Raw genomic sequence first — 27307 nt, forward strand, 5'->3', positions numbered from 1 at the left:
AAGGATCCTGTGGAGAAGGCACGACCGAAGACGCTTGACGGAGCGCACATCACGGACGAATCGTAAGTTTCATCGAGGGAGGATGCAAATACAGTACAGAACAAAGAACCACCGCGCGGCAGCTCCTGCCGTTGAACAGGAGTTTGGCTACCAGAGCACAATCCGCAGACCAAGAAAGATTCCTTCTCGATGGTGTGGACAGCCTCGCAAGGACAGCTTCAAAGAACGCGGTGCGACGCAGGGACTGAGTGCGCCATGCTGTCGCCCATTTCAAGGACAAATTCTCTTCGGATACTGCAGAGTGATAAAGGGGTTTTGTGACGCAAACTTCAAAGATGTGGAACGAAAAAGCCCTCCAAGCCATGAAGAACACTTATAGAACGAGCCGAAAGCGTGGTAAGGTAAACAGAGCAGCAGTTTCCTCTTGCACTAAACTTGAGCTGAATAAGCTTGCAAAAAGTATAGCTGATTACGAAGAAACTAGCTTGTAAATCTTTTTCACCGGTCATACCCAAACACGTAAAATTGGCTTTGGTTTAGCTCTGGTTAATCTTGGAGGACTGCAAAAGCAACATCCGCGCGTAGCCATATATTGTTGTGTGAGCTACGTGCCCACAGTCTCGCCGTTTCGCGTGCTCTTGCACGACCATACTGCGCATGCGCGAGGAGCAAGTGACGCCACTACGCACAACTGGCGTGCCGGCGACCCCTGCACGCTAGCTGTGCAACGCTACTGCGCATTGGAGAAGAGAGAGAGAGGCGATGGAGACCGCCGCTGCCCCGGCACGCTAGCTATGCGCCGCTACTGCGCATCGGAGAAGAGACAGGCGATGGAGAGCGCTCGGCAACAGCGGCGGTCCCCGCACGCTAGCGATGCGCCGCTACTGCGCATCGGAGGAGAGAGAGATAGAGGCGATCGAGAGCTCTCGGCAGCGGCAGCGGCCCCGGTAGGCTAGCTATGCGCCCCTACTGCGCATCGGACAAGAGAGAGAGGCGATGGAGAGCGCTCGGCAGCGGCGGCGGCCCCGGCAGGCTAGCTATGCGCCGCTACTGCGCATCGGAGGAGAGAGAGATAGAGGCGATCGAGAGCTCTCGGCAGCGGCAGCGGCCCCGGTAGGCTAGCTATGCGCCGCTAGCTATGCGCCGCTAGGTGTTTCACATCCCAAAAAAAGAGTTGGAATGCGTCAGAACTCCTTCGGTGAAGCTTTACTTCAATGAGTATATTTTTTTACCAATTATCTCAGGTGAGTGCATGGTGTTTGCTTGGTCACATTCACGAATGCCTGCAGTGTTTGGTCATGGAAAAAAACTATAAATTTGTTTTTCCTCTATCAATAAAACCATTTGGGAGTAGCGCTTGTCTCCTTCATATGGTCTTCCTAGTCTTTTCTGCAGCGTTGCATGCATACAGAATAGTAAAACGAAACAACACGCCAAGCCGAAAGTACAGCTTACAATGAAAATTGGAGAAAAGAATTAAGGTCTGTCTTAAGGTATGCCGAGATAGCCTTAATGGGCATCACAATATATGCATAATTCGTGATTGTCTACTGAATACTCACTGTTCCCTGGAAGTGATTACACCACTCCTGGTGGAGTGGTGCAGCACATAAGCGATGCGTTAGTGCCCTACGATAGCACGTGGTGCCACCGGTGGCATTTATGCGACCCAGGTTCATCTTCCCCAGCAGTCTCTCACGATCAATCATTAATTGAACTGCCACCTGCCCCGTTGAGCAGTTTGTTCACAATTCGGAGAGTGGGTTGGGATCACGGCACAAGGTTGCGTCACCGGTCCAACTGCCTCCTAAATTCCTCTTCTGTGGATTTTTTGTGTATTTTTAGCTCACGGTCAGTGACACCTACGCTAATCCGACGATGACGAAGGAGTTTCTGCGACATGACCTCCAAATCATTTTACTGCCTTGATAGTTGTATTATTGACTTAGACACAGTAGATGGCGTCATCACTGGTATTGGCGATAATGTCGTAATAGGAAAGTCTCAGGTTCAGCAGATGCTCAATGAGGAAGTTTCACAATGTGTGCCGGCAACTAGGTGTGTGGAGCATAGTAGCCACGGAGGCTGAAGGCGAATCCCAAGGAATTGCCTGATGCTAGGGGCGTATAGCACTGGTGGATGTGGCGGACACAATCCTTGGCATTTTGAATCTCATGCGCTGAATTGGAAAGAAAGGGACACAGGGAGCGCTTACGGCTGTCGCGTCTGCTTCATCGCACAAGAGGAGGCCGGAAATTGTAGCTCTGTCAAAAACGTTCATTTTCATAATGATAGTTTTCTCGTGATTTCTACTGTGTGATTCATGTGAATGTCAAGTAATTTTCAAAAGTAATTCGCAGAACTTCCTCAAACAGGACGTCAAGAGGAACAGGGAGGCGCACCATCCCCTCCTTAAAGTGAGAGTTTTACACTGCGCAAACTGCCATAGCCCTGGTGTCTCCGACGAAGAATGGTTAAGAAATACGTACTCATGGACCGGCCTTGTAATGAGCAGCCCATGAATCCGCGGTCGGTCCCTCGCTCCCAGGAACTCCTAAGCAAAACTATCGGGCCTCACCCGCCATCAATTACTGCACTAGAAAAAGAATTATTGCTCAACCCTGTGGTTCGAAATTTGATTGCTGTTAACTGAAAGTATTAAGCCCATGAAGACAGCAGGAGAGCGATTAACATAGGCAGTCAGAGAAACACTCTTCTAGCCACGTTGAAAATTGGTTAATCCACTACCATTCTATGTGATTTTGCAAATAAGTGAATACGTAAACCATGCGCTTGCGTCCTTCTTCTGGAAAGTAGCGTCCTATATTATATCATCCGTGACCAGCTCTTCTTTTTTTGTTTTGTTTTTGTTTAGAGCTTGTTCTAGCTGCAGAGACTTAAAGATACTGCATGCGATCTCTCTCCCATATCCGCCGCCGCGGTGGCTCAGCAGTTATGGTGCTCGGCTGCTGACCCGAAAGACGCGGGTTCGACCCCGGCCGCGGTGGCTGGAATTTCTTTGGAGGAGAAATTCTAGAGGCCCGTGTACTGTGCGATGTCAGTGCACGTTAAAGAACCCCAGGTGGTCGAAATTTCCGGAGCCCTTCACTACAGCGTCTCTCATAGCCTCAGTCGCTTTGGGACGTTAAACCCCATAAACCAAACGAAACCAATCTCTCCCATATCCTGATCGCTTCAACCATAGTTCATCCTCTCTTCACCTTTGTTCTCTACGGAAGTCAATCTTACTACTTCAAACTCCCGAAGTCGACTTCTAATATCTAGTGGCATCAATGCAACGTGCTAGAAGCATGCAAGTACGCTGTTCAAACAACGTGAAATTTCACCGGCTGTCGAGCTTGGGCAGTTCCAACTAAGGCGGAACTTGCTCCCATCCGTGCCTGGCCAACATAATATTGCACAACGATGCCCTTCGCTGTCAAGTTGCTCGCAAACATTGAAGATAGTGAACTACGGGGTTTGTAAACTTCAGTTTCAAGTCGCCACTGATACCGCCATCACGATTCTGTAAAAAAGGAGCACTTCCGCTTTGGGTTGCGGAGGGCTTCGTTAAGCCAGTGTCTTAAATGCGTGTTTATTAATAAGATGCATCGACGGAGCGAGTACTCCTTGTTTCTTTCACTGTGATGAATTTTGGGACAAATACCAGCCGCCCGGGATATTTGTCAGCGCTTTGTAGATCTTGGCGCTAGTAATGCATAGACTTTCATAAACCAGGGTAAGCTCTGGAAATTATTGTTTGCTTTAGGTGAACGTGAACTCGAGCGTTGCTCTATATACATTCACTGCTCATGCTTGAGTGCCACAGTAATTTTCGCGATCGTGAAACATATGACGTCAAAAATGTACTTGCCGTGAAAATTTTGTCCGTAGTGGTAAAAAAAGAGACCTACTTAAATAAACCATGCAGTCTATTAGGACATGAGGATGCGTGTCTCTGAGCAGCGTCAGGGAAGCGGCCTTACCTTATCTTCTTGAAGTCTCTCAAAAACGTCCCCGGTTCTTGATGCTCTCCTCCCTTCAGGGAGGCTATGAATGGGTTCTGCCGTGCTGAAAACGCGATCATAAAGAACTGTTCCGTTCATCTTGAGAAGATGCATGCGCTAACACAAGAAAGCTACGGGGGCACAGCCCTATTCGCCTGTAGCCTTCCGCTACGTTCCAAATTAATGTGCACCGAGTAAAAGCCCCGCATACTTCAACCATGCTGCGAGGGGACCTCATTGCAGCCCAATGCGCAATAACCACGCCACCTTATGCCTTAAAATTATTAAAAATATGCGTGAAGTACTTACTCTTTTCGTGTACTTGCCCCTCAATTTTTTTGCTTCCTCAAAAGCTACCTGAACTTGTCGCTGTCCCCTTGTCGCCGATCGTGGCTGAACGCTCCATTTAAGTGGCATATACTATGCTAACTAGATCGTCCAAGCCAAACTGTACTCGCCCGCGTGGCGTAGAGCACTTAAAAATGAGGCGCGAAAGAGAGGTATTATTCCTTACTTACGGTTCCTCTAAGACTTACTGGACCAACCAGCATTTGAATAAGGATCCAGTGCCAGCGATGAACTCCCATATCGGTCAATATCAATGCGCATCGCGAACGGCGCCCGGTAAACCTCTAAAACATAAAATATACTTCGAATTAAGGACAACGTGAACAGCTAAACATTTATCATTTTTTTAGCGTCTTGTGTACAGAGTTTATAAAAAAATCTTCAATTACGAAATCGCACATCATTTCAGCTTCCGATCACTTAGATAGTGATCGCCAAAAGAGAGACCACCGTTGCTTGTAAATACTTGCGTGAATGCTTTACTGCGAATAAACGTTTCAAAAGCAGTCACTTGTGTCAAAAATCAGGCTTTTAAAGAACAGTTTTGCGTATTGTAGAGAGAGGGAGCTTTCCCTCGGGTAGGATCTATATGTTTATCGCAATACGTTGCCTGACACCAGTGTTAAAAATGTGGTGTCGCTGGCCTTGCTTTTCCACTGCATTTTATATTGTCGGGCATCACTGATCAAGATTCCAACACTACTACCAAACTATCATTTTCAACGACGGCCAGCTCTTAATGGTTTGAAAGCCTTCACTGCCGCCGCCGCAATTTCATGAAGGCCACAGTCTGCAGACTGTCCGCTGTGCTTCAGCATTTATTGTCCTGCCGGGCAAACCTTTCATCGACGATCTGTTCAGGCTACAGAGGTAAATATTCGGTTGATTTCAAAGTCGCTCGCATGCATATCTCACTACGAACGGGTCTTTGCCGTGAGGCGCCTGCTGCTCATTTCTGGCACACTTCTTATATAGCCTTTTTTCAACATGCGGTGTGTACGAAATCATATCGGTGGCCGAAAGCAGCCTAAACGACCTTAAATGACCTTTAAAATTTCAAAAAAAAATGATGACCGCTACTTTGACAAAGCGTCTTGCTCCACTGCCCGACGTTCGCTTCGAAAGGAACCGGGCCGCGCTCGCAGCCCCAAATTGCTCCAAGTCGGGGTTAGTGACGCTGAATGCTGCGCTCCTGTGGCGCCATCTGGCCATTGCAGATTGCGTATGGTGGTAAGCCCGATAACTGTGCTCTTGCACCACGAAATGAAACCCACACTTTTGCAACGCTCAACTTCCGCTTGACGAGGAAGTTTTGCGTTGCCTGAGAAAGAAACACCAGGTGTAAAGAGACACCGCCGACCTCCCTCCAGCCAACACACGCCCGCGTTACCAAAGACGACCCTATCTAGGCGCTCGCTATAGTCAAGTAAGCACGGGGCAGCGGCCGCAGTACTCAGTGCACCGTTCTCGTGCTCGGTTCGCGAGCCCTGCGGATAGAAGCGAAGGTCGAGTCTTTCAGAAGGATCTGCTTGGACGACCATGAAAGCGACATCGTACAAGCTGCTCCTGTTCTTGTTAATTGTAAGCGGGGCACTCGTTTCAAGTGGTAAGTAGGATATTAGCGAATGTTTACTCCTGGCTCACAGACTTGCTCGTTCCTTGAATTATATTGTTCCTGAATGACACGACCGACATGATTTTTAAATGCAGGCTGTTGAAAAAATTTAATATCTGTGATGTGTATCACGTGGCTTCCTGGCATCTAGTATAACCAAAACAACGCACCTCAAAGCAAAACGAAAAATGATGAATACTTGAGTAGGACATCACACCTAATTGTTCAAATCTTGCATTATAAGCAAAATTAACAAGAGGTGCAAGTGGTCAAGCAAAAACGATTCAGAAAGCATAAATGAATGACTGGGAGGTCAGTCATAATTATACTTATTCCAAGTACCTTTTCATTTACAATATTTTGAGAGTTTGACTTCAACTCAGTTTTCCATATTAAACTAGCTTAACAGCTATGGATCTGGATATTCAACGCCTCCGCTTGTGGAAATTCCCAGCACCAAATGAGCCCTTGGCAGGACGGTGGAAAGTTGGGAGAATCGGTAGCAATGATCGACGATATCTAGCGCGGACAGTACGAAGGACACAGAAAGAGGTACACAATATATCACCTTTGTTGTGTACCTCTTGCTTTGTCCTTCATCCTGTTAGCGCTACATATTGCCACCTGGTGTTCTCAGGTGGCGCTGAAGTGTCTTCGAAGACGTTGAAGTGTCTCGCGCTGGCTGCCTGGCTGCTGCATTCTGCTGGTTAGCGACCTGTCGCCCTGTTTTCCGTTACATATTTTGGTGGCGTGGAAAGGGTCATCGCGTATGCAAGCCGCACGCTTTCTCGCGCTGAAACAAACTATTCGACCACAGAAAAAGAATGCCTTGCGGTTGTGTGGGCAACCATGAAATTTCGTCCGTACCTCTACGGCCGCCCGTTCAAAGTAGTTACCGACCACCATTCGTTGTGCTGGCTGGCCAATCTTCGCGACCCATCGGGGCGCCTAGCCCGATGGAGCCTCCGCCTCCAAGAATTCGACTACACCATTGTGCACAAATCTGGCCAGACGCACGAAGACGCTGACGCACTCTCTCGCGCACCCGTCGGGTTAGCGGATGATAGCATAGAGGACGAGAGTGGTTTTATTGGAGTTGTCAGCGACTTAGACTTAATGACCCGACAGCGAGCTGACCCAGACCTGCGACCTATCATTGATTATCTGGAGGGCCGAGCTTCTGTCGTACCCCGACAATTTTCTAGGAACCTGCCGGCCTTCTGCCTCCGGAACGGCATTTTGTTTAAGAAAAACTCCAGCACTGTTGACCGAGCGCACCTCCTCGTCGTTCCGGCAGATCTCCGCGCCGATGTCCTTCTTGCTTGTCACGATGAGCCGACCTCCGGCCACTTGGGCTTTGCCCGCACACTCGCACGCGTGCGCCAGGCGTATTATTGGCCCAAACTTTCTCACGCCGTCCAGCGTTACGTCAGAGGCTGCCGCGATTGCCAACGTCGTAAGGCGCCTCCTCTCAAGCCAGCGGGCTTGCTCCAACCTATTGAACCGCCTCGGACGCCGTTTGATCAAGTCGGCATCGATCTTCTGGGCCCATTCCCTGTGTCATCGGCCGGTCATAAATGGGTCATAGTCGCGACCGACTATTTAACAAGGTATGCGGAAACCAAGGCGGTGCAGCGCGGTACGTCATCTGAGATCGCCCAGTTTTTTATGCAACAAATCGTGCTGCGTCATGGCGCACCGTCCCACGTAATCACTGATCGAGGTACGGCGTTTACGGCACAGCTCATGCGCGACGTGTTCGAGCTCAGTCACACGAACCATCGCAAAACCACTGCCTATCACCCACAGACGAACGGGCTCACAGAGAGGCTCAACAGAACGATCGCCGACATGATCGCAATGTACATAGACTCGCAGCACAAAACTTGGGACGAGATTCTCCCGTACGTCACATACGCTTACAATACGGCCACCCAGGAGACGACCCGATTTACACCATTTCGTCTGGTCTACGGACGTGACGTTCAGACGATGCTGGATGCAATGCTTCCATGCTGCACTGATGACCACCCACTCACGCCAGACGCCGAGCAGTTCGCTCAGCGCGCCGAGGAAGCACGTCAACTTGCCCGTATTCACATTCAGCGGCAGCAGAGCACGGATGCGCGCCGCTACAACCTCCGTCATCGGCACGTCGAATACCATCCGGGTGACCAAGTTTGGGTGTGGACCCCGGTACGCCGCCCAGGCTTATCTGAAAAACTGATGTGCCGTTACTTTGGACCGTACCGAGTTTTGCGCCGTGTCACCGAAGTGACCTACGAAGTTCTTCCTGACGGGACTGTGCAGCCTCAGCGTCGCCCACCCCGCTCTGAGGTTGTGCACGTTGTCCGCATGAAACCGTACTTCACGCGGTAATGGATAGTACGCTCAGTGTTCCGCTAGTTTTCACGTGGGACACCTTCGCCCACCTTCCTTGTACATTTTTGTGTGCTTATGCTGTTTTGTTTTTTTTCTCTTTCCACTGCCCGTACTGCAACCCCGCCTTTACGTTTTTCTCTTTCTTTTTGGGAGGGGGAGTAATGCCACCTGGTGTTCTCAGGTGGCGCTGAAGTGTCTTCGAAGACGTTGAAGTGTCTCGCGCTGGCTGCCTGGCTGCTGCATTCTGCTGGTTAGCGACCTGTCGCCCTGTTTTCCGTTACAATATCATGGACTTTGGCACGAATACTGTCGTACGCTAATAGTGGTAAATATGCTCTGCTAATTTATGGGCATGAGCTGCTCCGTGAAAGCGGCATTGTTCCTTGGTGTCTTCATCAGACATGCTTTCAAGAAGGCCAGTGATCGCTCTACGGTCACACTTTAAGTAAGGTGAAACAAAGTTCCACCCGCACCCCTTTCCAACAGAATGGATCATTCTCAGCCATATTCGGCTCTGAAAGAAGTTGCTGGCTTTTTCCACTACGGCTATAGGTCTGCACGGAGTTCGAGTCCATTCTCTCGCCCCATATAGCTCACTAGGCTATGCTTAACAGACTGTCCTAAATGTTTTAGCGCTCTCCTCGAGGTGACGAGCGCCCATATTGTTTGGCCACGTATCTCTATCACAATTACGCTTGAGATGACAGCGTCAGCCAAGACAGCAAAAATACTGATGAAAACTTCGATGTTTGTTTCCTTCCCATTCGTTTCATTCAGTGTAGTGGTCTAATCTGAGCGTCAAATGAGACATCACGGTCACCAGTTTTTTCTCATTGATCCAGAAACTGAGATACAGGCCAATCCCATAGGAGGAGTGTATGGTTCAGCAAGCGTGTAACTGTGTCTCCAGACATAAAAATGTGCCCTATGGCTTAATTTCTCTCCATGTTTTCATCCCTCCTTCAGACTAAAAGTGTGATTTTCTAACTCTATAGACTAGTATCAGCCACTATTGCCGTGTAGTGCTCTTATATATCTACTGTGCACACTGCCTCAAGGCTTTCAGGGAGGGAACAGTTTCCTAGGAACTACCAATAAGTCGAGCCCCAGAATGGCTGCTGATTTTTTGTGAGCCAAGTGGAGGTGGTCTTTGGAAATAATCACCCCACGGTCACGCTGCCACCCGGTATTCTTTTCGGATTGGAGATCATTGTTTTACTCTCCAAAGACGATCCATTTTGATTATTATGTGATACCCGCTGTTATACCCGGAGTTTCTGGACAAGTACATTTTTCAACAGGAAATAGTTCATGAATGCAATTTTTATATATCGTAAGATTTAACTATAACAACCAATATGTTCGCAGATGTCCTTTAGGCACGTTTGAATGTTCTAATTTTTAAGTTTTTGTTCTAGTCAAATACACCCATAAATGGTTTTCTATTGCAGTCTTCACTACTCTATGGGAGCGATGGACAAATTTTAAACGAAAAATTTTGCTACGCATTGGAAGAATGGACCATTACCTTCAATATTTCCCTAACACTATCCTACAAGATTTCATTACTCAAAATTGATGTCCAAGGACACATGAAATGGTTAGCTCCTTTACATTACTAGTTTTCGGGCTTTCAAGAGCGAGGATCATCCCATGCAACTGTGCAAGACCTAAAGAGGCAATGATGAGAAAGAACGCACTAAGAGAGTGGACTGAGAACGTGGACTGAGACTGAGAGTGAGAAATAGTGACTGATGACTGAGAAATAGGGCTTCATAGAAGCTGTTTGAAAGGGCTTGAATTGGCGGGTAGAAGACGTCGTGCTCAATTATTCTTCTTCAGAATTTATTGGCCGATTAGCCCGAGCCATCTTACAAAACTCCAGGAACCATCCTCTTACAAAAATGAGGACGATATTGATAGCTAACTCTGCCACTGCTTTGCCTTTAGCGCTTCATAACTCACTGATGCAATTAGAAATTTCGATATGCTTCCGATGTGGTCACATCCTTCGTGACTAGATGTGTACGCAAACGGACGAATTTCATAATGCATATTTACTCAAACACCAGAACTGTGCGTTAGCGAGCAAAAACTTTGTTCTCCCATTACTAAAGTTGCCTGCCGTCATTGTTTACCTGCGTCTGTTTGCACACTACTCTCTTGTGTTTGCACACTACTCTCTGTTGTGTTCAAATAGTTATTATCTGGTTAGCAAGCAAGGTGGTGTTGGTGGTGTGACACTTTTATTGGAACATCCTTTCTATTAGGCGTTCAGTACGTCCTGGGCCAAGGCGACGAGTGCACGTTGCAACCTCAGATACAGGGAGGCGAGCCAGGTGGGTCACGGTGGGAGTGGGGGGAAAGGATAGGCGGGGGACTGGAAGGCTGCGTGGCACTGTGTAAGGCAGTGTTCTATGTCTGCATATGTGTGTGGATAGTTTGGCTAGTGCATGTAGGAGATTAAACTTTATTCGGCGAAGAATGCGAGCTTCACGGATCGATAAGGATGGGTGTGGTGGTGGTAAACCAGCTAAGTACAATTTTTGCTGCGCATAGTATTCGTCGACAGTGCGTTTGTAAGCCCTGACCGCCTGCCCCGTCGGTCGACCCGTCCATGGGATCCCTGGCGCCCGGTGTATAGTTTCGCTGGCAAGCTGGTGAGCCAGCTCATTGCCGGGGATGCCCATGTGACCAGGGATCCACCGAAGGGTCACCGATCGTGGACTTAATGCTAAGAGGGCGGCATCTAAGGCCGATCTGGTGGGAAAGGGAGGGCTCTTTCATGGAAGGCACGCAAAGCTGCCTGCGAGTCTGTATAGACAACGTATTGGGGGGCGGGGGGTAGGGTGGCAAAGTGTGTGATTGCATCGGCGATCCCGTGTGTTTCTAGGGCGAGCATGGAGGGTGGGGAGGTGTATGGACCGGTTTTGTGAGTGCTGGTTGTAGAGAGGCAAGGGTGGAGGAAGAAGGCTGCTGTGGAGCCCGCCGTTTCCGTGAGACAGGCGTCTGTGTAGGCCACCGCCGCAGCGTCCAAGGGTGGCTTGTGGTTGTATGCGTATGCCTGGCGGCGGCCTGCGTGTGTGTGGGCGAACATGTTGCGTATAATGGGTGCGAGGTGGAGGTTAGGGGGGTAGGTCGGAGACTGCGGTGGGTCTGGGAAAGAGAAGGGTGCGTAGGGAGTATGTGATAGTATCCACCGCCCAGCTGATGAACTGGACAGGCGGATGATTTGTCTCTCCCGGTGCAGGTTAAGGAGGGCTGGGAGGGGATGGAAAAGGCGTGTTCTGTACAGGGTGTCTGTAGAAGCCTGAGGGGGGAGCTCTAGTGTTGCTTTGTATAGTCTATTGAGGGCCCGGATTAGTTTGTCTTGTGTACTTGTACGGGGGCAGTAAGGGATATAGTATACAAATTTGTTGAGGGCCAGCGCTTGAGCAAGGCGGCTGGCATGTGTCTCGGAGAGGCCGGCATGTTTTAAGACCACGCGGCGCAGTAAGTGTGTTTCTGAGTGGCATGTGCGTATGGACTGATTGATGGCAGAGGGGAGAGTGTTGGAGTTGAGCGGCATACCCAGGATGCGACAAGATTCGACGCGGGGGATGCGCTGTCCGGCAAGGGTGAGGGAGATGGTGGGGTTCATCGTCCGTTGATATTTACTGCGTGTTATGAGTAGAAGTTCTGGTTTCTCCGGAGCGGGTTGCAGGCCCGCTTGGGAGAGGTGTGAGGAAAAGGTTTTAAGTGCATGTTGGAGTGTGGTTTGAACCTCTCCCGGTGAGCCAGTGGTGACCCACAAGGTGAGATCGTCTGCATAGAAAACGAAATGAAGGTCGGGAGTATCGGCTAAGGCCCGGGCGAGTGGGACCATGCTTAGGTTAAAGAGAATGGGAGAGAAGACGGCCCCTTGTGGAGTGCCACGAGTGAGTGGAATGGGGTGAGACAGTTTGTCGAGGTAGCGAACACGCGCAGAGCGGTGGGAGAGGAAAGCTCTTATGTAATTGTGCATGCTGTGTCCGCACTGCGTGTCAGCTAGTAAGGTGAGGATGTGGTCGTGTGACATGTAGTCGAAAGCCTTATATATGAAAAAACCGGAATGCAAACTAATAAGCCGAGCGACCGCGTTCATTACATGATGCAAACATCTGGTATTTTGTAGGTAATCCTTGCGCAGTTTCATTTCTTGGCAATGTTCTGATAATTAATGCACTGGAAAAATTCAGCGGCTTCTTTTCCCCGAGATTGTTCAGCTCAAACATGCAGCTGCTTAATCTGTTCGTCCTTCCTATTTGGCAACGAAGGAAAATAACAAGAAACATTGCATAGAGGTGTGCCGCTCGCGAAACAACATTAGCCGTACATTTCTTTTTTGTGAGCATTATCTGCCGTTTACTCCTGTCTACTTCAATATATCAAAGTCGGCCCTTCCTCGCGCATGGTATCTACGCATGTGATGGAAGCGTCGAACGACGTTGTCCAGCCGAGGTGGAATTCCGTGTCAGCATAGTTCCGCATAAAGCGGAACTACACAAATGCCGACTGCGCCCAGGAACCATAACGTTGCACAACGATGCCCCTCGCTGACACGTTGCCCGCAAACATTCGAGATAGGGAACGAGTGTGCCCACAGGCTTCAGGTTCAAGTGGCCGGTGATACCACAGTCGGCTGTCTATAAAAAGGCCGCAGTCCATTCTGGGTTGCGGAGTCCTACCTCGCCTCCTTTGCTAAATGCGTGCTCCTTACAAGCTGCATCAGCCAAAATAATATGGCCCCTTTCTTATGCCACGTTCAACGTTGTGGGAAACACAAGCCACTACTGATATTAGTCAGCGGGTTGTGGTGGTTGGTTCTGTCAGCGACCGGCATGGTCACCACGGATGGTAAGCTTTACACATTCTTTTTCATAGGTCAAAATAACATTCACTCTTGATATCCTTTCACAATTACCGCATATTATCTCATTTCGGTACGAATCGTTTATTAAAAGAAGTCTAAAGTTGAGGTCCATTATAGAGAGTACTCAGCTGTCTCGTGGTGCCATGTTCTATTGCAAATTTATTTATGTGCATTTTAAAGCTTGCCTGTGTAACTATCCCAAAATTCTTCTTGACTCAACATTTGTGTTCACTGCTCATGCTCGAATCTCCGCGTAGCTTTCGAGATTATCAAAGCAATGACATTGCTAATCCTCTCGCGTATTGAAAGTTATGTATAGGGTAGCAAAAAATCCATTGGGCTTTCATGAAAGACGGGTGATGTTAAAACCTGTGAGGCTAATTTTTCTTTCTGTGATCGAGAAATGGTTTAAGTGAAAGCATGCACATGGCTTTATACTTAAAGCCTCTCAAAAATGACGAATAGTGCCTTCGATTACCTCATCCCTGCGGAGCAATGTGTAATACTTGTGAAAAATCATTGCTACAGTGTTCCATTCGTCTGAGTTAAGATTTGCTATGCCCCTAATTAGAGCATCACTTACCTAAAGCACACAAAGCAAGTAATCAAATTTTTATCAAATATAGTTGTCAAACTAAACCTATGGTTTTTAATCACCGTAATCCTAACGTCTTCAAAATCGTTTCTGAAGAATACTCATCGAGAATATTCGTGCAATCATAAGTTAGAGCCGAGGATCACAAAAGGCAAACCTTCCCTATGTACAGGCTTCAATTACTGCACCGCTCCTCAAATCGGAATGAGACCTAAACCCGGTTCCTCATCTTATCGGTATGCCGCATTCTGAAGCCTTGCTGCATCACCTTCATTATCAAAGCCAAGTTAGTGTGGACAACCGAGCATGCAGCACTCACTGATAGAGTGCAAAACAGAAGCATACCTCTAAACATTTCTCTATGGCGTAATGCTGCAACTGAAGTTAGGAGGAAGCCCAGGGAAAAATTATCGCCAAATTTAAGATGCGGTGCCGCTCAAAATAGTAGTGATAGCCGGGTCCACATGGCAAATGGTGCCGGCTTCGAGGGGCCTCGAATTAAGGACAATGTGCACAGCTAAGCATTGTAATTTGTCAACAGCTAAACATTGTAGCATTGTAAGCGGTAAATATTTACCGCTTTTGAAGCGCATTTAAGAAGACTTTTCTGTACGAAATTGCCATGCGTTGGGCAGCCTCCAGCGATTAACTGGAGACCGAATAAGAGGATTTCATGCCGCCTTTAAATGCTTGTGTGAATGCTGGTATCCAAAACGAGGTTTGAAAACTGCCGTTACCACAAGCCATGCTTTAAAAACTGTTTTTGCGAGCAACGCGGTGCCACTGGTTTCACTCTGTAAAAGAGTAACACAGTAGTTAACCGGCTGTCTTTTCTCACATTTGTCTAAAAATGGAATAGGCCTTTGTCCTGCAGTGCGCATAGTCACGCGGCTGATGCTGATCCTGGTGCCGCTGTTGCTCCTGCTGATGATGATGGCGGCTAAAAGTTGCGCGTTTTATTTTTTTCTAGGTGCTCATTGTGTTCACCACATTACGTTGGCGGACATCGGGATTAAGAAAGTGTTGTCGTCGCCCCACCTCAAACGTTTTCCACTGGCGGACATCTACGAGAGAGTCGGCGGCTTCTATACTGTTCATATCTCTCTCACCGAGGGCGAAATCTCCGGACTGGAGAACCTTCGCAGGGGCCGCCTTAACTTTTTGAACGTCACGGACTGCGGCCTGTCCACCGTGCTTCAGGTAGAAGGAGGGCCATTGATCATCGGCTACCGCGGCAAAATGAGGTCGGCTCTGATGGACGCCCGATTCCGAATACGCATCTTCATCCGCCACTTCAGAATGACGATATACGTGAAAGAGTGAGCACGTCAGTTTTTCCACAATAATACATTGGTCGTATTTTATCGATATTAGTGGGTTTCGCAAATCATATTCTAAATTCACCAAAAATTTTCTTTCTTCTTTTGGCTGGAGCACCAAAAAACAAAATTGGCACCAAATAACATTTCTGCATTGATATTTGTACAAGCACATTACGCTCCATGCCACGCTTATATGCATTTTATGCCTGCAATGTTTTTAGTTCCCTTTATCAGCTCGCACATTTCCATATCATTTAAAAAAGGCCAAGTCAAAGTCGAACTTAACATCGAGAATTGTGGTCTGAAAAGGTGAAATTTCCTTCCGTGTCGTATAAAGCTTAAAAAAATGCCATTGGCGCGTGTAATATATGTACATAAAGCCGTCACAAAGCGCGCAGATCCGACGCCTCACACCGTGGACCATACCGCCATCGCCACAGCAGTAAGCTCATCGTGTCGCTGCCCCTATTTCTGGCATAAAATGGCGCCAGCCACAAGGAGATAAACTGGTGTGCTTGAAGACAGCGCCATTCGAGTTAGCTGATAGTTGCGACATGAAAGTACAGGAGGTCTTACCGACTGCAGTGGCACAAAGGAAAAGGACAGTTCATCACCGCCATTTTCATCATCGTTGTTTCAGTTTCAGTTTCAGTATGATTTATTTCCGTCAAAGCGGCGAGGGCTCGAACAAGAGAGAAAAATAGTTCACTTTACGAGGTTAAAGCCACTCTGTACAAGGCACACAGTGGTTGTACATCATATTTACATTTATAGTGCTTAATTTTGAGGACAAACTTTATACAGAAAATAGATGTCAAACCAACTACATGAACTGAACCTAAATTAAAAATATTGCATTTTCATATCGGAAGATTACATAGGCACAATACACATATACAGGATAGAAAAAAAGATACATCATCATTATACAATTCTTAGTGTAGGTATGATCTCTTTTATAACGCAAAAAAAGTCTTCAACATAGACCTCATAATATTTTCTAAATTGATAGTATGACTGTGTGGATAGTTAAGTAACGATACAAGGGAATACATTTGACGGCTAAAATTTCTGTGTAAAAAAGGAACCTTATAAATTTCTGGCGACCGAGATGTCAACCTACCTTCTCTTAAACTGAAGCTTGCTAGGGATGGAATAAGGGCCTCATCGCTATGGAGATCTTGTTTATATCTTCTGGACCAGGTGAAATAATAACGGCTATGTATGCAAGTATTTCGAACTTCGGGAAACGACTTCTGCTTTATGTATCCGGTTCAACACCTGCGATGATTCGAATGGCTTTCTTTTTAGAATGTGAATTTGATTTAAATTTGTAAGTATAGTGTTATCCCAAACAAGAAAGCAGTAGTTCACACTAGACGTAAATAATGGATTAAATAAATGAATGTTAACAGCAGGACGTAAGAAATATTTGAATTTAGCTAGTATACGCACAGTTGTTGAAATTCGAGAAATAACATTATGTACACGAACATCCCAGAATATACATTTATGAAAATATACACGAATAGTTTTAATTTTATCGACTTCTATTGCTGTGTGACCATTAAATGAATTAATACTTTATGTCAATGCAGAACCTTAAAGTCTCTTATGCTCGTTTCCACAACTGACACACAAGATAGGGGCCCGTCAACAACGTCACCATCCGTCGTCACACAACTTGTACTATCAGCAAGAAATGAAACGCGAACAAGGCAACTGAACCACGGACAGCAAAATACGCAGCTCTTAGCCAGGGGAAGCTGAGTACTAGCTTATACTATTTTATTTTCGAAGGCGCGAAGACTTTTCTTTAGAAGTGTTATTCAACCTCGCTAGTATTTCTGATCCAGGAGCTAGTACTTTGGTGTTATTGTGTTGCCACCGACGTTTTCTTGTTCGCGTTTCATTCGTTGCTGATAGTACACTACGCTCGTTGTGCACTTTCGCGAGGTTGACGGAAATCGCCATAGTAGTGCAACCGTTGACGACTGACGAATTCAAAGCTGACGACTGCGGAAATGGCAACTTTATATGCCCGTACATGAAAGTGATATGGCAGACAGTCGAGGCGGTATAACGCCTCCCTAAGGTCGAGGAAACTAGGGCGAATGCGTTGGCATTTTAGACCAACAGTGGACACTGAGTGCGCTGTCCGCTCCCCAGCACAGCAAAAGCGGCGAGGGGCGCATTCTAGGGCTTGATATTATCAATACAGCGCAACATCAGTTTCTCCAATGCGTCCCTTTAACGCAGCTCTGTGGCTATGAGCTAACGTCCGATAATTTGTGGCAATTCGACCGTCCCGCTGCAATAAAAACGTAATAATGGAGAACTTCCTTCGAAAGCCACTGCTCTGGTTGCACCGAAAACCAATTCTCCTTATACTGATTAAGAACAAGACAAAACTTCCTAATATTTGATCTACGTTTTGCAACGTTCTGTCTGTGTGACGCAAACGCACTATCAAGGCAGAAAGCGTAGTCTTATGAAACTTTCAAACGCCACTTCACAGTTGGTTTCAACGTCAGCTGAGAAATTCACCCTGATGCTATCAAATGTCGCTTTGTGCAATGGAATTCTGGCTGGGAAGTTGCAGCCGTATTTTCTAGCTCCCCCTTCAGGGAACTGCCAAACAACATTAAAAGCAATGTGCAGGAAAAATGTCTGAATTTGCTCCTGCTGAAAAAGCGTAAACTGAAGTTGAATACATTTGAACATGACTTTCGCCAGATAATACTGACACCAGCATTGTGCGCCTAACGAATGAAACACCCGTTTCAGCAAATCGTTTTCTACAAAGGTGTATGATCAATACAACGGTGCTGGGCCCATTTTTGTCTAACCGTTTACTGAATACGTGCACATCAGTTTCAGATGCTCCACTTAAGATTTAGTAACCCGGGTATCACAAGTTCCTTTCAACTAGATGCATCGCCGCGATGCACACGGTAACACATGCGTCTCTAACGCATCGGTGTCTTAGAAACTGAAGCAACAATTTCTTCCTTCGCGCAGGCCTGCCCCAAATAACCCTGTGCTTCAAGTATTCGGCTTCGAGAATAATGAACCCGAAGTCGATATCTGGCAGTGGGGAGACACCAACCTTTTCTTCGATATTGCCGCGTGGTTCGCCAAGCGCTCTGTAAAGAACAGGGTCCACAAAGCTCTTGGGCCTGTCGTACACAAGATTGCGTACCAATTCCTCGGCATGCTGGAACTGTACGCTGTTAACGGCACTAAAATTGGATGTGAGTATATTGTTTTGTTTTGTGTTTTGCTCAAGACTGTTTATAATCATCTCCAGCAGGATTCATTTATTTAAATTCATCAGTTTTACCGTAACCGACTGATAGACAAGTTGACCCGCCATGGTGGCTCAGTTATTATGGCGCTCAGCTACTGACACGGATATCGAATTTTGATGGAGGCAAAATACTAGAAGCTCATGTACTGTGTGATGTCAGTGCACGTTAAAGAACCTCGCGTGGTCGAAATTTCCGCAGGGCTTCACTACGGCGTCAGTCGTAGTGTGAGTGACTTTGAGACGTTAAAACCCCATAAGCTAAGCTAATATACAAGTGCAGAGGTGAAAAGAAGAATTCAAAACGTAGTACCCGACACCAATAGCACGTGCATGATGACTGCATCCGTGCGCAAGCATAAGGAGGTCAGGTGGGTGAAAATCCACGCTTAACGTTTCCAGTGACGGAGACCTTTACTGCAAAACGCCTTTACTGTGTTTGCTTAAAAATTCTACGTTGTCATAGATTTAAGCCTGTGTCAACCGAAAAACAAAAATTCGCCATACCGACCGCCTCCAAACTTGAATTTAAAGAATTACCAGGAAGTCATTCGGGTTCAAGTGCACTAGAGAATAAAATAATGAAAATCAGGGGAAAGATTACGTTTATTTTCATTTACGTGTAGGCAGTAATACTTCGCATTTCCATTGCACCTTGGATAAGGCCAGCAGCTGTAAGAGGATGACATTGTGGTATGTCGAAGAAACGGCCGCCGCGGTGGCTCAGTGGTTATGGTCCTCGGCTGCTAGAGGCCCGTGTGCTGTTCGATGTCAGTCCAGGTTAAAGAACCCCAGCTGGTCGAAATTCCCGGAGCCCTTCACTACGGCGTCCCTCATAGCCTTAGTCGCTTTGGGACGTTAAATCCCCTAAACCCAACACAACCGACGTCGAACACAACCGTTTGAGCCAGAAAAAGAAAGCAAAACTGCATTGCTCGCAATGCCTACAGTCAAAACGCGCTTCTGCAAAAAATGACAGTAGGCCGGGTTGAGACTGAGGGCGGAATTTTTTGCTGCGTTGTTGGTGATGTTAAGGTCAGTGTTCCTGACGTTCGAGAACCCACTGAAGCGGCTTGAGCGTCCGGCAGCTCAGGTGGCGGTCAGGAGAACAAATCCCGGAAGTGGCAGATACATTTCGATAGAGGCGAAATACCAGTGGGCACTGCGATATCTGTGCACTTCGAAGAGCCCCAAGTGGTCGAAGTCAATCCGGATATCTCCGCTACCACTTCTTGTAGCTCAAGTACAGCTTTAGGGAGTTGAATGCAACATAAAGCACTCGAACTCTAGATATGTTTCCTAAATGAGCTCTCAGTCTGGCATTAAAATAACAAGTAAAGTCGATAACAAACGCAGCGTTCATAGTGGCAGTCTAGTGTTTTTAAGCACAATTCCTGTCATGAATACAACGCAAAAAAAGTATATAATCTCACTTTTGCCGGAAGTTCAAACCAAAGAATAAAACAATTTATCATAGCAATGCTGAATGAAGCGTTTACATAGCGATTTTTTTATTTACCTCCGTCCGCTGTTTTTTTCTGTGTTGTTTTCGGCATGGCTTCATTCTCTTTAAAAGCTTTGATATCTTTCTCTCTTTTGCTCAATATTGAAGTGATAATTCAGTGCTTCTCTGTTTTATGAACTTTGCTGCCACGCCCAATAGCAACACCTTTTCGTCTTCGATACTTTCAGCTGTGAAGAATCTTCGGGCAGATGAACGGTTTGGGCAGTCACTGCTTGTAAACCACATAGAAGACTACCCACTCGAGGAAGGTTTAGGGCACAGGTATTACCCGCCTACTCCTTGGCCTGACCCGACGTCGTGGGGTTTGTTCGGCTACTGCATCAAACGCATCGTGCTCGCATCGGAACTAGATCCCGTCGTGTTCACAGACATTGAAGACGTCACATGGGGTGATTCCAGGTACCAGATCTACAACGCAACGGTCGACGGGCTCGAGTCCTTGCGAAGGGGCGGAAACAACTTTGCTATCTTCGAGGACTGTGGCCTCGTGGCGCGCGTAGCCCTCACCTTCGAGAACATCACGGTGAGGTTGTACGCCAGCAGCGCCTGGGCTGATGTCCGAATCGACATCCGGATTCAAGAAGTAGACGTCGTTCTGGAAGTTCGTGAGTGAGTACCAAATTATACGGTCGTCTACTCCGTGTCTGAGAGAAGCAGGTTGGCACCTATTATAACTTCGACAAGATCTAGCTATTTAAACCGCTTTGATGCCTCAGTAAGCATGTTTAATAGACACATAACAGCGAAATTTCTTTATTCATTGACAAAAATTACCGACAAAAAGTGGTGTGAAGCTTCTTCAGTCGTAGTGTGAAGCTTCTTCGGTTGCTCTCTAGAGAGAAAGGTCTACTTTTCGCCTGCAGTTTTTTGGCTTAGTTCCAACGCGATATTGCAAATCTAATTTTTTCCTTCCATTACCTTCAGTCTCTAATTAACAATGGCCATAAGCACTAAAAAAATAGCAAATCGGAAAGTTGAGCTAGTCGTTACATCACCTTCGTAAAAACAGCGCTGTAAGCCTTTCTCTTTCAAAACAAACAAAAAAACTGACGTTCGGGGCCCCTAGTAGCTCTTTCACTGCGATTGAGCGAATGTTTGTAGCCCTGTTATGTCCCCTTTGAATGCTGAGCAAGCGTGTTCATATTTAAAACTGCCATTTTAAGGGTTATCATCACGACTCCTGCTTTCTTTTTTATCTTTGGTAACAGGGAGGGTAGCAAGAAAGCGATGACGGTCAGTTACTGCTATCAAAGACAGGGCAAGTAATAGCTTCGACAAAATTACAAAATATGACGGGAGAAATCACATTTTGCATCAGTACAATGCCGGGGTAAAGTGCGGGCACCGCAGCTCTAGATAAGAATGATATTAACAGTGTTTAAAAAAATCATGAAGGAACAGTGTCTGATACGATTCATAAGCTACACAAAGAGCCAGAGCCAAAAATATCACTTCTGCCTGTGTGTTTTATTTTGCAGCCTTGCGAAAATAACTAGTGTATTGTTAGCGTCAATTTATTTATTTAGTTAGTTATTTATTTATTTATTTATTTATTTATTTATTTTTATTTATTTATTTATTTATTTATTTGTTTATTTAATACTGCAGACCACGGTTAGGTACAAGCGAGACGGGCACTATACAGAAAGAATAAGTAAAAAAAATCACATGGCAACTAGCAATCTACACAAAGAGGGAGGAAATAAAAACACATGCATTCAGTTACAAAGCGTGGCTCGTGTCAAATAAGTCAGTGTTGGTCCGTAGGGGACAGAGAATTCCAGTCCACTACGGTGCAGGCTGTGCGGATAATAGGAAGAGTGTAATGGGGGCTTGCTGATGCGACGTTCTTCAAACAAAAGCCTGCTTAAAGGACGGTACACGCAAAAGAAGGACACGGCATGAGCGCGGAATAACAACCTTTCTAACGCGCCAACGCCAAAGGCAATGCTCGTCCACTTTGTTTGTGAGGAGGAAGGAGGCTTTGGCGCAATTAAGAAGTTGTAGTTTGTGTTCGTCCCGTGTGCTTCTTTTCTGTACCCCGTCCTTTGCGCAGTTTTTTGTTAAAAGAGCAAATAATCGGCTATGATTAAAATATGTCGGTTACAGAAAGCACTTAGGCTGTATCGTAGAGTACTGCAGATCAATGGAAATTTGTTTTTCATGGAATGCCTGGAGGGAAATAGAAGGCTGTAGATGTTTAAGCGTCCACTTGTCCCTGAATACAGTAAATATTTTTTAATTCTTTCAGAAACAACCAGATGCTCGAGATTCAAGACTATCAGCTCAACTTCACTGTTCCCGTGAAATGGAGCGCCTACGTATTGACTCCCTTCATTGGACCACTATTTGACATGGTCGGCGGCTACACTAACAGGATGCTCAGCGTGGAGGAAGCTAACAAACTAGAGGACGCATCAAGGAAGTACGTGGAACAGGCCTTGTTCAAGCTGCAAGTTTTTCTCACCGACCCTGCCTCTATGATGCCTTGGAGCGAGTCCATCATCGAGTCATACCGCCGATCAAAGGAGGCGGCCAGAGGATAGAGTAGACATAAAGCGGCACTTTTGTCCAGCTACAATGTTAGTGTGTATGAGGTTGTTTTGCTTCTAACACAAGGGAAGCTTTCCAAGGGTTCACATAGCCCTTCACGGCTAAGAAGTCTATAGCAGTAAAAAGGTAATTCGGTTTAGATTCTCTTTGCGTGGTATGTAAATCACTCTAATTAAACAGCTCCCAACGTGGAACACCATTCCTTAACTAGAGGGGGGCGCAGGATACAGAAATCCGTTGGATACGCACTTTCTTTCCTATAAATAAAACAGTTGAAACAAAAATGATGCGGTGCATTTTTTTAACGCTGGATGTTTGTAGTCACATTGCCGACTAAAGAAACTTAAAAACAGGGCTCACCTTTAATACTCCCAGCAAGAAATCTCGCAATCGCATCTTACCTCATAAAATCAGGAAGAAAAAGTTGATTACTTTATTTCAGTTAATTAGTCGTCTAGATATTCAGCTCTATCACGTACGTAGTGTCCCCCTTTCTGTACAATCCACCTGCACAGATCGCACGATGTCTCGCTCACGTGTTCTGAAATTAAAATCTGTAAACGTTAAGCAAAACCACCGTGTAGTGGCCAGTCCGGCGAGTATGCGCTTTAGACCAGTGCTACCTTCTTTGTTTATCACCACAAAATCACCACAGAAAATAAAACCTTCAGCTGAACTTTGCTCCATGTAATAGTTTGTTTTTCAGAAAATAATGCCATTCGCTACCTCTACTAACTCTTCCAGCGATCTACAATTGTACGGAATAATAATTGCGAAGTGCTTACACCACCAGTACTAGCACAGCGGATAGCAAGACAGCAATTGCCTTGCAGCATTCAATTGCGGCCCGATGCCCGATGCTCTACTGGCACTTTCCGCATGCCCATGTAAGGTCTGAGTTAGAAGCAAGGTGCCCATGGGAATATGAGGTGTTGAGGCACATAATTCAATACAGACACGTGCAATAGGAAGAAGTGGTCGGTGGCAACTGTCGTTCTGTGCATTTCCCCATTTTCTTTTTCTTTACGTTCTCGCGTAAAATCATAACAAAACGACCTCAGCTGCTTCCCATATCTTCGTGCATGGCATTCCCGCAGATGCGGCAGTTAGTTACTCTTATGAACCTTTCCCGTGTGTTGGGTATTGAGAAGCTTCTGTTAGAGGAACCGTAGTAAAAGACGAGACCTGCCCGAAGCAGCAACCCGAGATCGGTAGACAACGAAGGGCTTTGTGCTCTTCTGCGGCCAAATACGTCAGGTCCTCTTCATCTCATCGCGAGGCAGATGTCTTCCGTGTTCCTTTAAGGGCGCTACTTATTTTACCTTTGACGGAAAGATTTTCCTCAAAACCTATGCCTCATCGCAGCAATCACGGCGTCCGTCGACCCATTCTGCATACCGCGAGAAGAATTGACATTGTGACAACGCTGTATTTAATGTGAGAGGATATGCCACCATGTTCTTACCCTGTCGGCCCTTCATCGAGTGCTGTTTCGTGAAAATATTTCCTGGACTGGCTTCCATGACCTAAGTTGCCAGCAGGCTTCCGGCTAGAAAACACAGTCAGAAACCGCTACGCGACAGAAAATAAAAATCTCCGCTCGCGGTCCCATGCAATCACTGACAGTGCCGTCACCGCAAGCCAAATAGTTTTACCCTCAGACTAAGGTGTTAACGTTGTCCGGCGTAGTGGCTAATTTTTTGCTTTTTGAAGTACGCATCAGCGAAACTAATTATTCACGAATTAAAATTTAAGCGCACAATTTGACGGCCACAGAATGACACGCGAAAACAGTACAAATTGCGGCCTTGTCCGGAATGACTCAACGATATAGTGCGCTGTACATTACTGAATTACTTTTGCAATTCATACTCATCATCATTTCCATCAACATGAGTCAGGTATATCCGCTGGAGGACAAAGGCTTCTCCCACAAATCTCCAATAAACTGTATCATGCGCCAGATATCGCACATTTATCCCCGCAATGATTCTCATCTGGCCAGCCGACATGACTCTCTGCCACACTCATACAAGTTTCCCTACTCTCGATGCTCATGGCAATACAGTAAGAAGCAACGGTTTTGTGTTGTAAGTATTGCACGCGCTGGCGATGCCCAACTGCTCTTCATTATTTCTGCAAAGATATAAACAATAATATCTTTATTTTCCCCATAGTTATAGTATTCATCAAGCCCATCTAAGCCATTGGCGGCTTGTGCAGAGATATAAATAATAATATTGTGACGAAGACGAAGCTGGCAGTGCCGCGGGACGGAGCGCTCGCGCTAGGCCAGCGGCCATTAAAATTATCGCTTTTTCATAGTTCACCACGTCTCATTCTTCGGCTGGCCGCCACGTTACAATATCTTTATTTTCCCCATAGTTACAGTATTCATCAAGCCTGTCGAAACCATTAGCGGCTTGTGGGACCTGGCCCGGCTGGTTGGCGCAGCAACACAAAATTTTTATTGCATTTAAGTACAGTTAACATTAAAAAGGTCACCTATTCCTGGCAGCATTACTGGACTTCCTTTCTCGCACAGTGCCCCTTCCACTTCTATTTTTTCGTCTCCATTAATTACTCACATAACCTGAACGGCGTGCTTCAGAAGACATCTGGCATATTGCTAAAGGAAGTGGCTGGTGCCTGCAGAATTGGACACCTGGTTTTCGAGTGTCCTGTATTCTGTGCATCATGTAAAGCGCCTGCGCATGCGCTCCGAAATATGGCGACAAGTGCCGCCCTACTACGACTTTCTAAGCGTCTTCTGTTTCTCCAATTTCCCGAGAAGGACGGCTGAAGGGAACCTGCGTTAATTCGTGAAGATTGCTGGCCAGGCGACGGATACTGGTGGCGATGTATTTTTGCTGCAGCTACTGAAGCTCCTGAAGAATCCTGTGGAGAAGGCAGGACCGAAGACGCTTGAGGGAGCACACATCACGGACGAAGTCGTAAGTTTCATCTAGGGAGGACGCAAATACAGTACAAAACAAAGAACCACCGCGCGGCAGCTCCTGCCGTTGAACTAGAGTTTGGCTACCAGAGCGCAATCCGAACACCAAGAAAGATTCCGTCTCGATGTTGTGCACAGCCTGGCAAGGAGAGCTTCAAAGAACGCGGTGCGGCGCAGGGACTGAATGCGCCATGCTGTCACACATTTCAAGGACAAATTCCCTTCGGATACTGCATAGTGATAAGGGGGTTTTGTGGCGCAAACTTCAAAGCTGTGGAACGAAAAAGCCATCCGAGCCATGAAGAAAACCTATAGAATGAGCCGAATGCGTGGTAAGGTAAACATAGCAGCAGTTTCCTCTTGCACTAAACTTGAGCTGAATAAGCTTGCAAAAAGCATATCTGATTACGAAGAAATTAGCTTGTAAATCTTTTTCACCCTTCAAACCCACAAACGTAAAATTGGCTGTGGTTTAGCTCTGGTTAAACCTTGAGGATTGCGAAAGCAACACCTGCGCATAGCCGTACATTGCTGCGTGAGCTACATTGCCCACAGTCTCGCCGTTTCGCGTGCTCTTGCGCGACCATACTGCGCATGCCCGAGGAGCAAGTGACGTCACTACGCACAACCTGCGTGCTCGCGGCCCCGGCACGCTAGCTGTGCGCCGCTACTGCGCATCGGAGAAGAGAGAGAGAGGCGATGCAGGGTGCCCGGCAGCTGCGGCGGCCCCAGCACGCTAGCTATGCGCTGCTACTGGGCATGCGCAACTGCCAAGAGCGGCGGCGGCACCTCTGAGTCACCCGCACAGCGACGGCGGCGGTGCGCCAGTTGTGCGCCGTCACTGCTCCTCGCGCATGCACAGTATGGCCTTTACTCGGCTCAGACAAATGGCTCAGAGTCAAATGGCTCAGAGTAGTGTTGCTTTCGCAACGAAAGTGTATTTCTTTCTTGGGTTCTTCAATGCATTGGAGAGAATCAGCGGTTCCTTTTCACAACGCAGCTGGTATTGTTGAAAGCCTCCTGTCGCTTCTTAAATTTTGTATCAGCGCCACTGCTATTACATTTTAAAGTAGATCATTTTTAAAAAATTGATTAAGTTCAAAAAATTGGATCTTGTGTAATGCCGGTTTTGTACAAGACCTTCCTCTCTTCCACCCACTAACCGACTTTTAGATGATCTTTTAGATACGGACAGATTAATTAAAGTTCAGGTATGTTGACGATTACTTAGTCATTTAAAAAACATGTGGCCTACCAAGGCTCCGTGATAGAAGTTTTGATTATATCTAGACAGTTTGGAAGGAGTCTAAATCACGTATCGTGTTTCTACACATAACAACTTACACCACCTTGACCTTCAAACACCGGTTCTAGAAAGCCATGTTTGCTGTGGCTGCAAACCTCGTGTTCAAAACAAAATAGTGCCGTATGATTCAGCCCTGTCCAAGATGGTAAAAAGTACTGTTGCAACCATGCGCGTGGAAGAAGCTACCAATAAGTCATCTTGTCAGGCTGCTATCAGCTTTTCCTCTTATCACTATTATGTGCCTTTCCAGAAACTTTGTTGCAAAAACAGTTAAAAATAAGAGTGCACCAAAGGAGGCTGCAGAGAAGGGATGGAAACAAAGGCAAATCAACGAAAGGCCGCATGTAGTACCGTGTTCGCTTATGTGACGCGCAACATGAAAAAGGTTGCCAATAAGTACAAAGTGTCTTTCTTCTTCTCGCCGCCCTGCAAGCTTAAAAGCTTTTACCAAAACGTAAGTGAAATGAAAAGAAAGAACGATGCGGAATGAAGCATGAACA

The 27307-nt window shown here is 46.6% G+C and overlaps 1 protein-coding gene across 1 annotated transcript; it reads left to right on the plus strand.

The window, feature by feature from the left end:
• The first annotated feature begins 82 nt into the window (after positions 1–82).
• Positions 83–23226, plus strand: LOC149343457 (uncharacterized). The gene is made up of 6 exons (XM_089546975.1): positions 83–230; positions 10623–10691; positions 14809–15157; positions 18182–18414; positions 20160–20601; positions 22244–23226. The coding sequence occupies exons 1-6, from the start codon at positions 83–85 to the stop codon at positions 22536–22538; spliced, it is 1536 nt and encodes a 511-aa protein (XP_089403101.1). The 3' UTR covers positions 22539–23226.
• The last annotated feature ends 4081 nt before the right edge of the window (positions 23227–27307 follow it).

The sequence above is a fragment of the Amblyomma mixtum genome, chromosome 5 (assembly GCF_055824585.1).
Source record: "Amblyomma mixtum isolate Tamu chromosome 5, ASM5582458v1, whole genome shotgun sequence".
Classification (NCBI taxonomy): Eukaryota; Metazoa; Arthropoda; class Arachnida; order Ixodida; family Ixodidae; genus Amblyomma; species Amblyomma mixtum.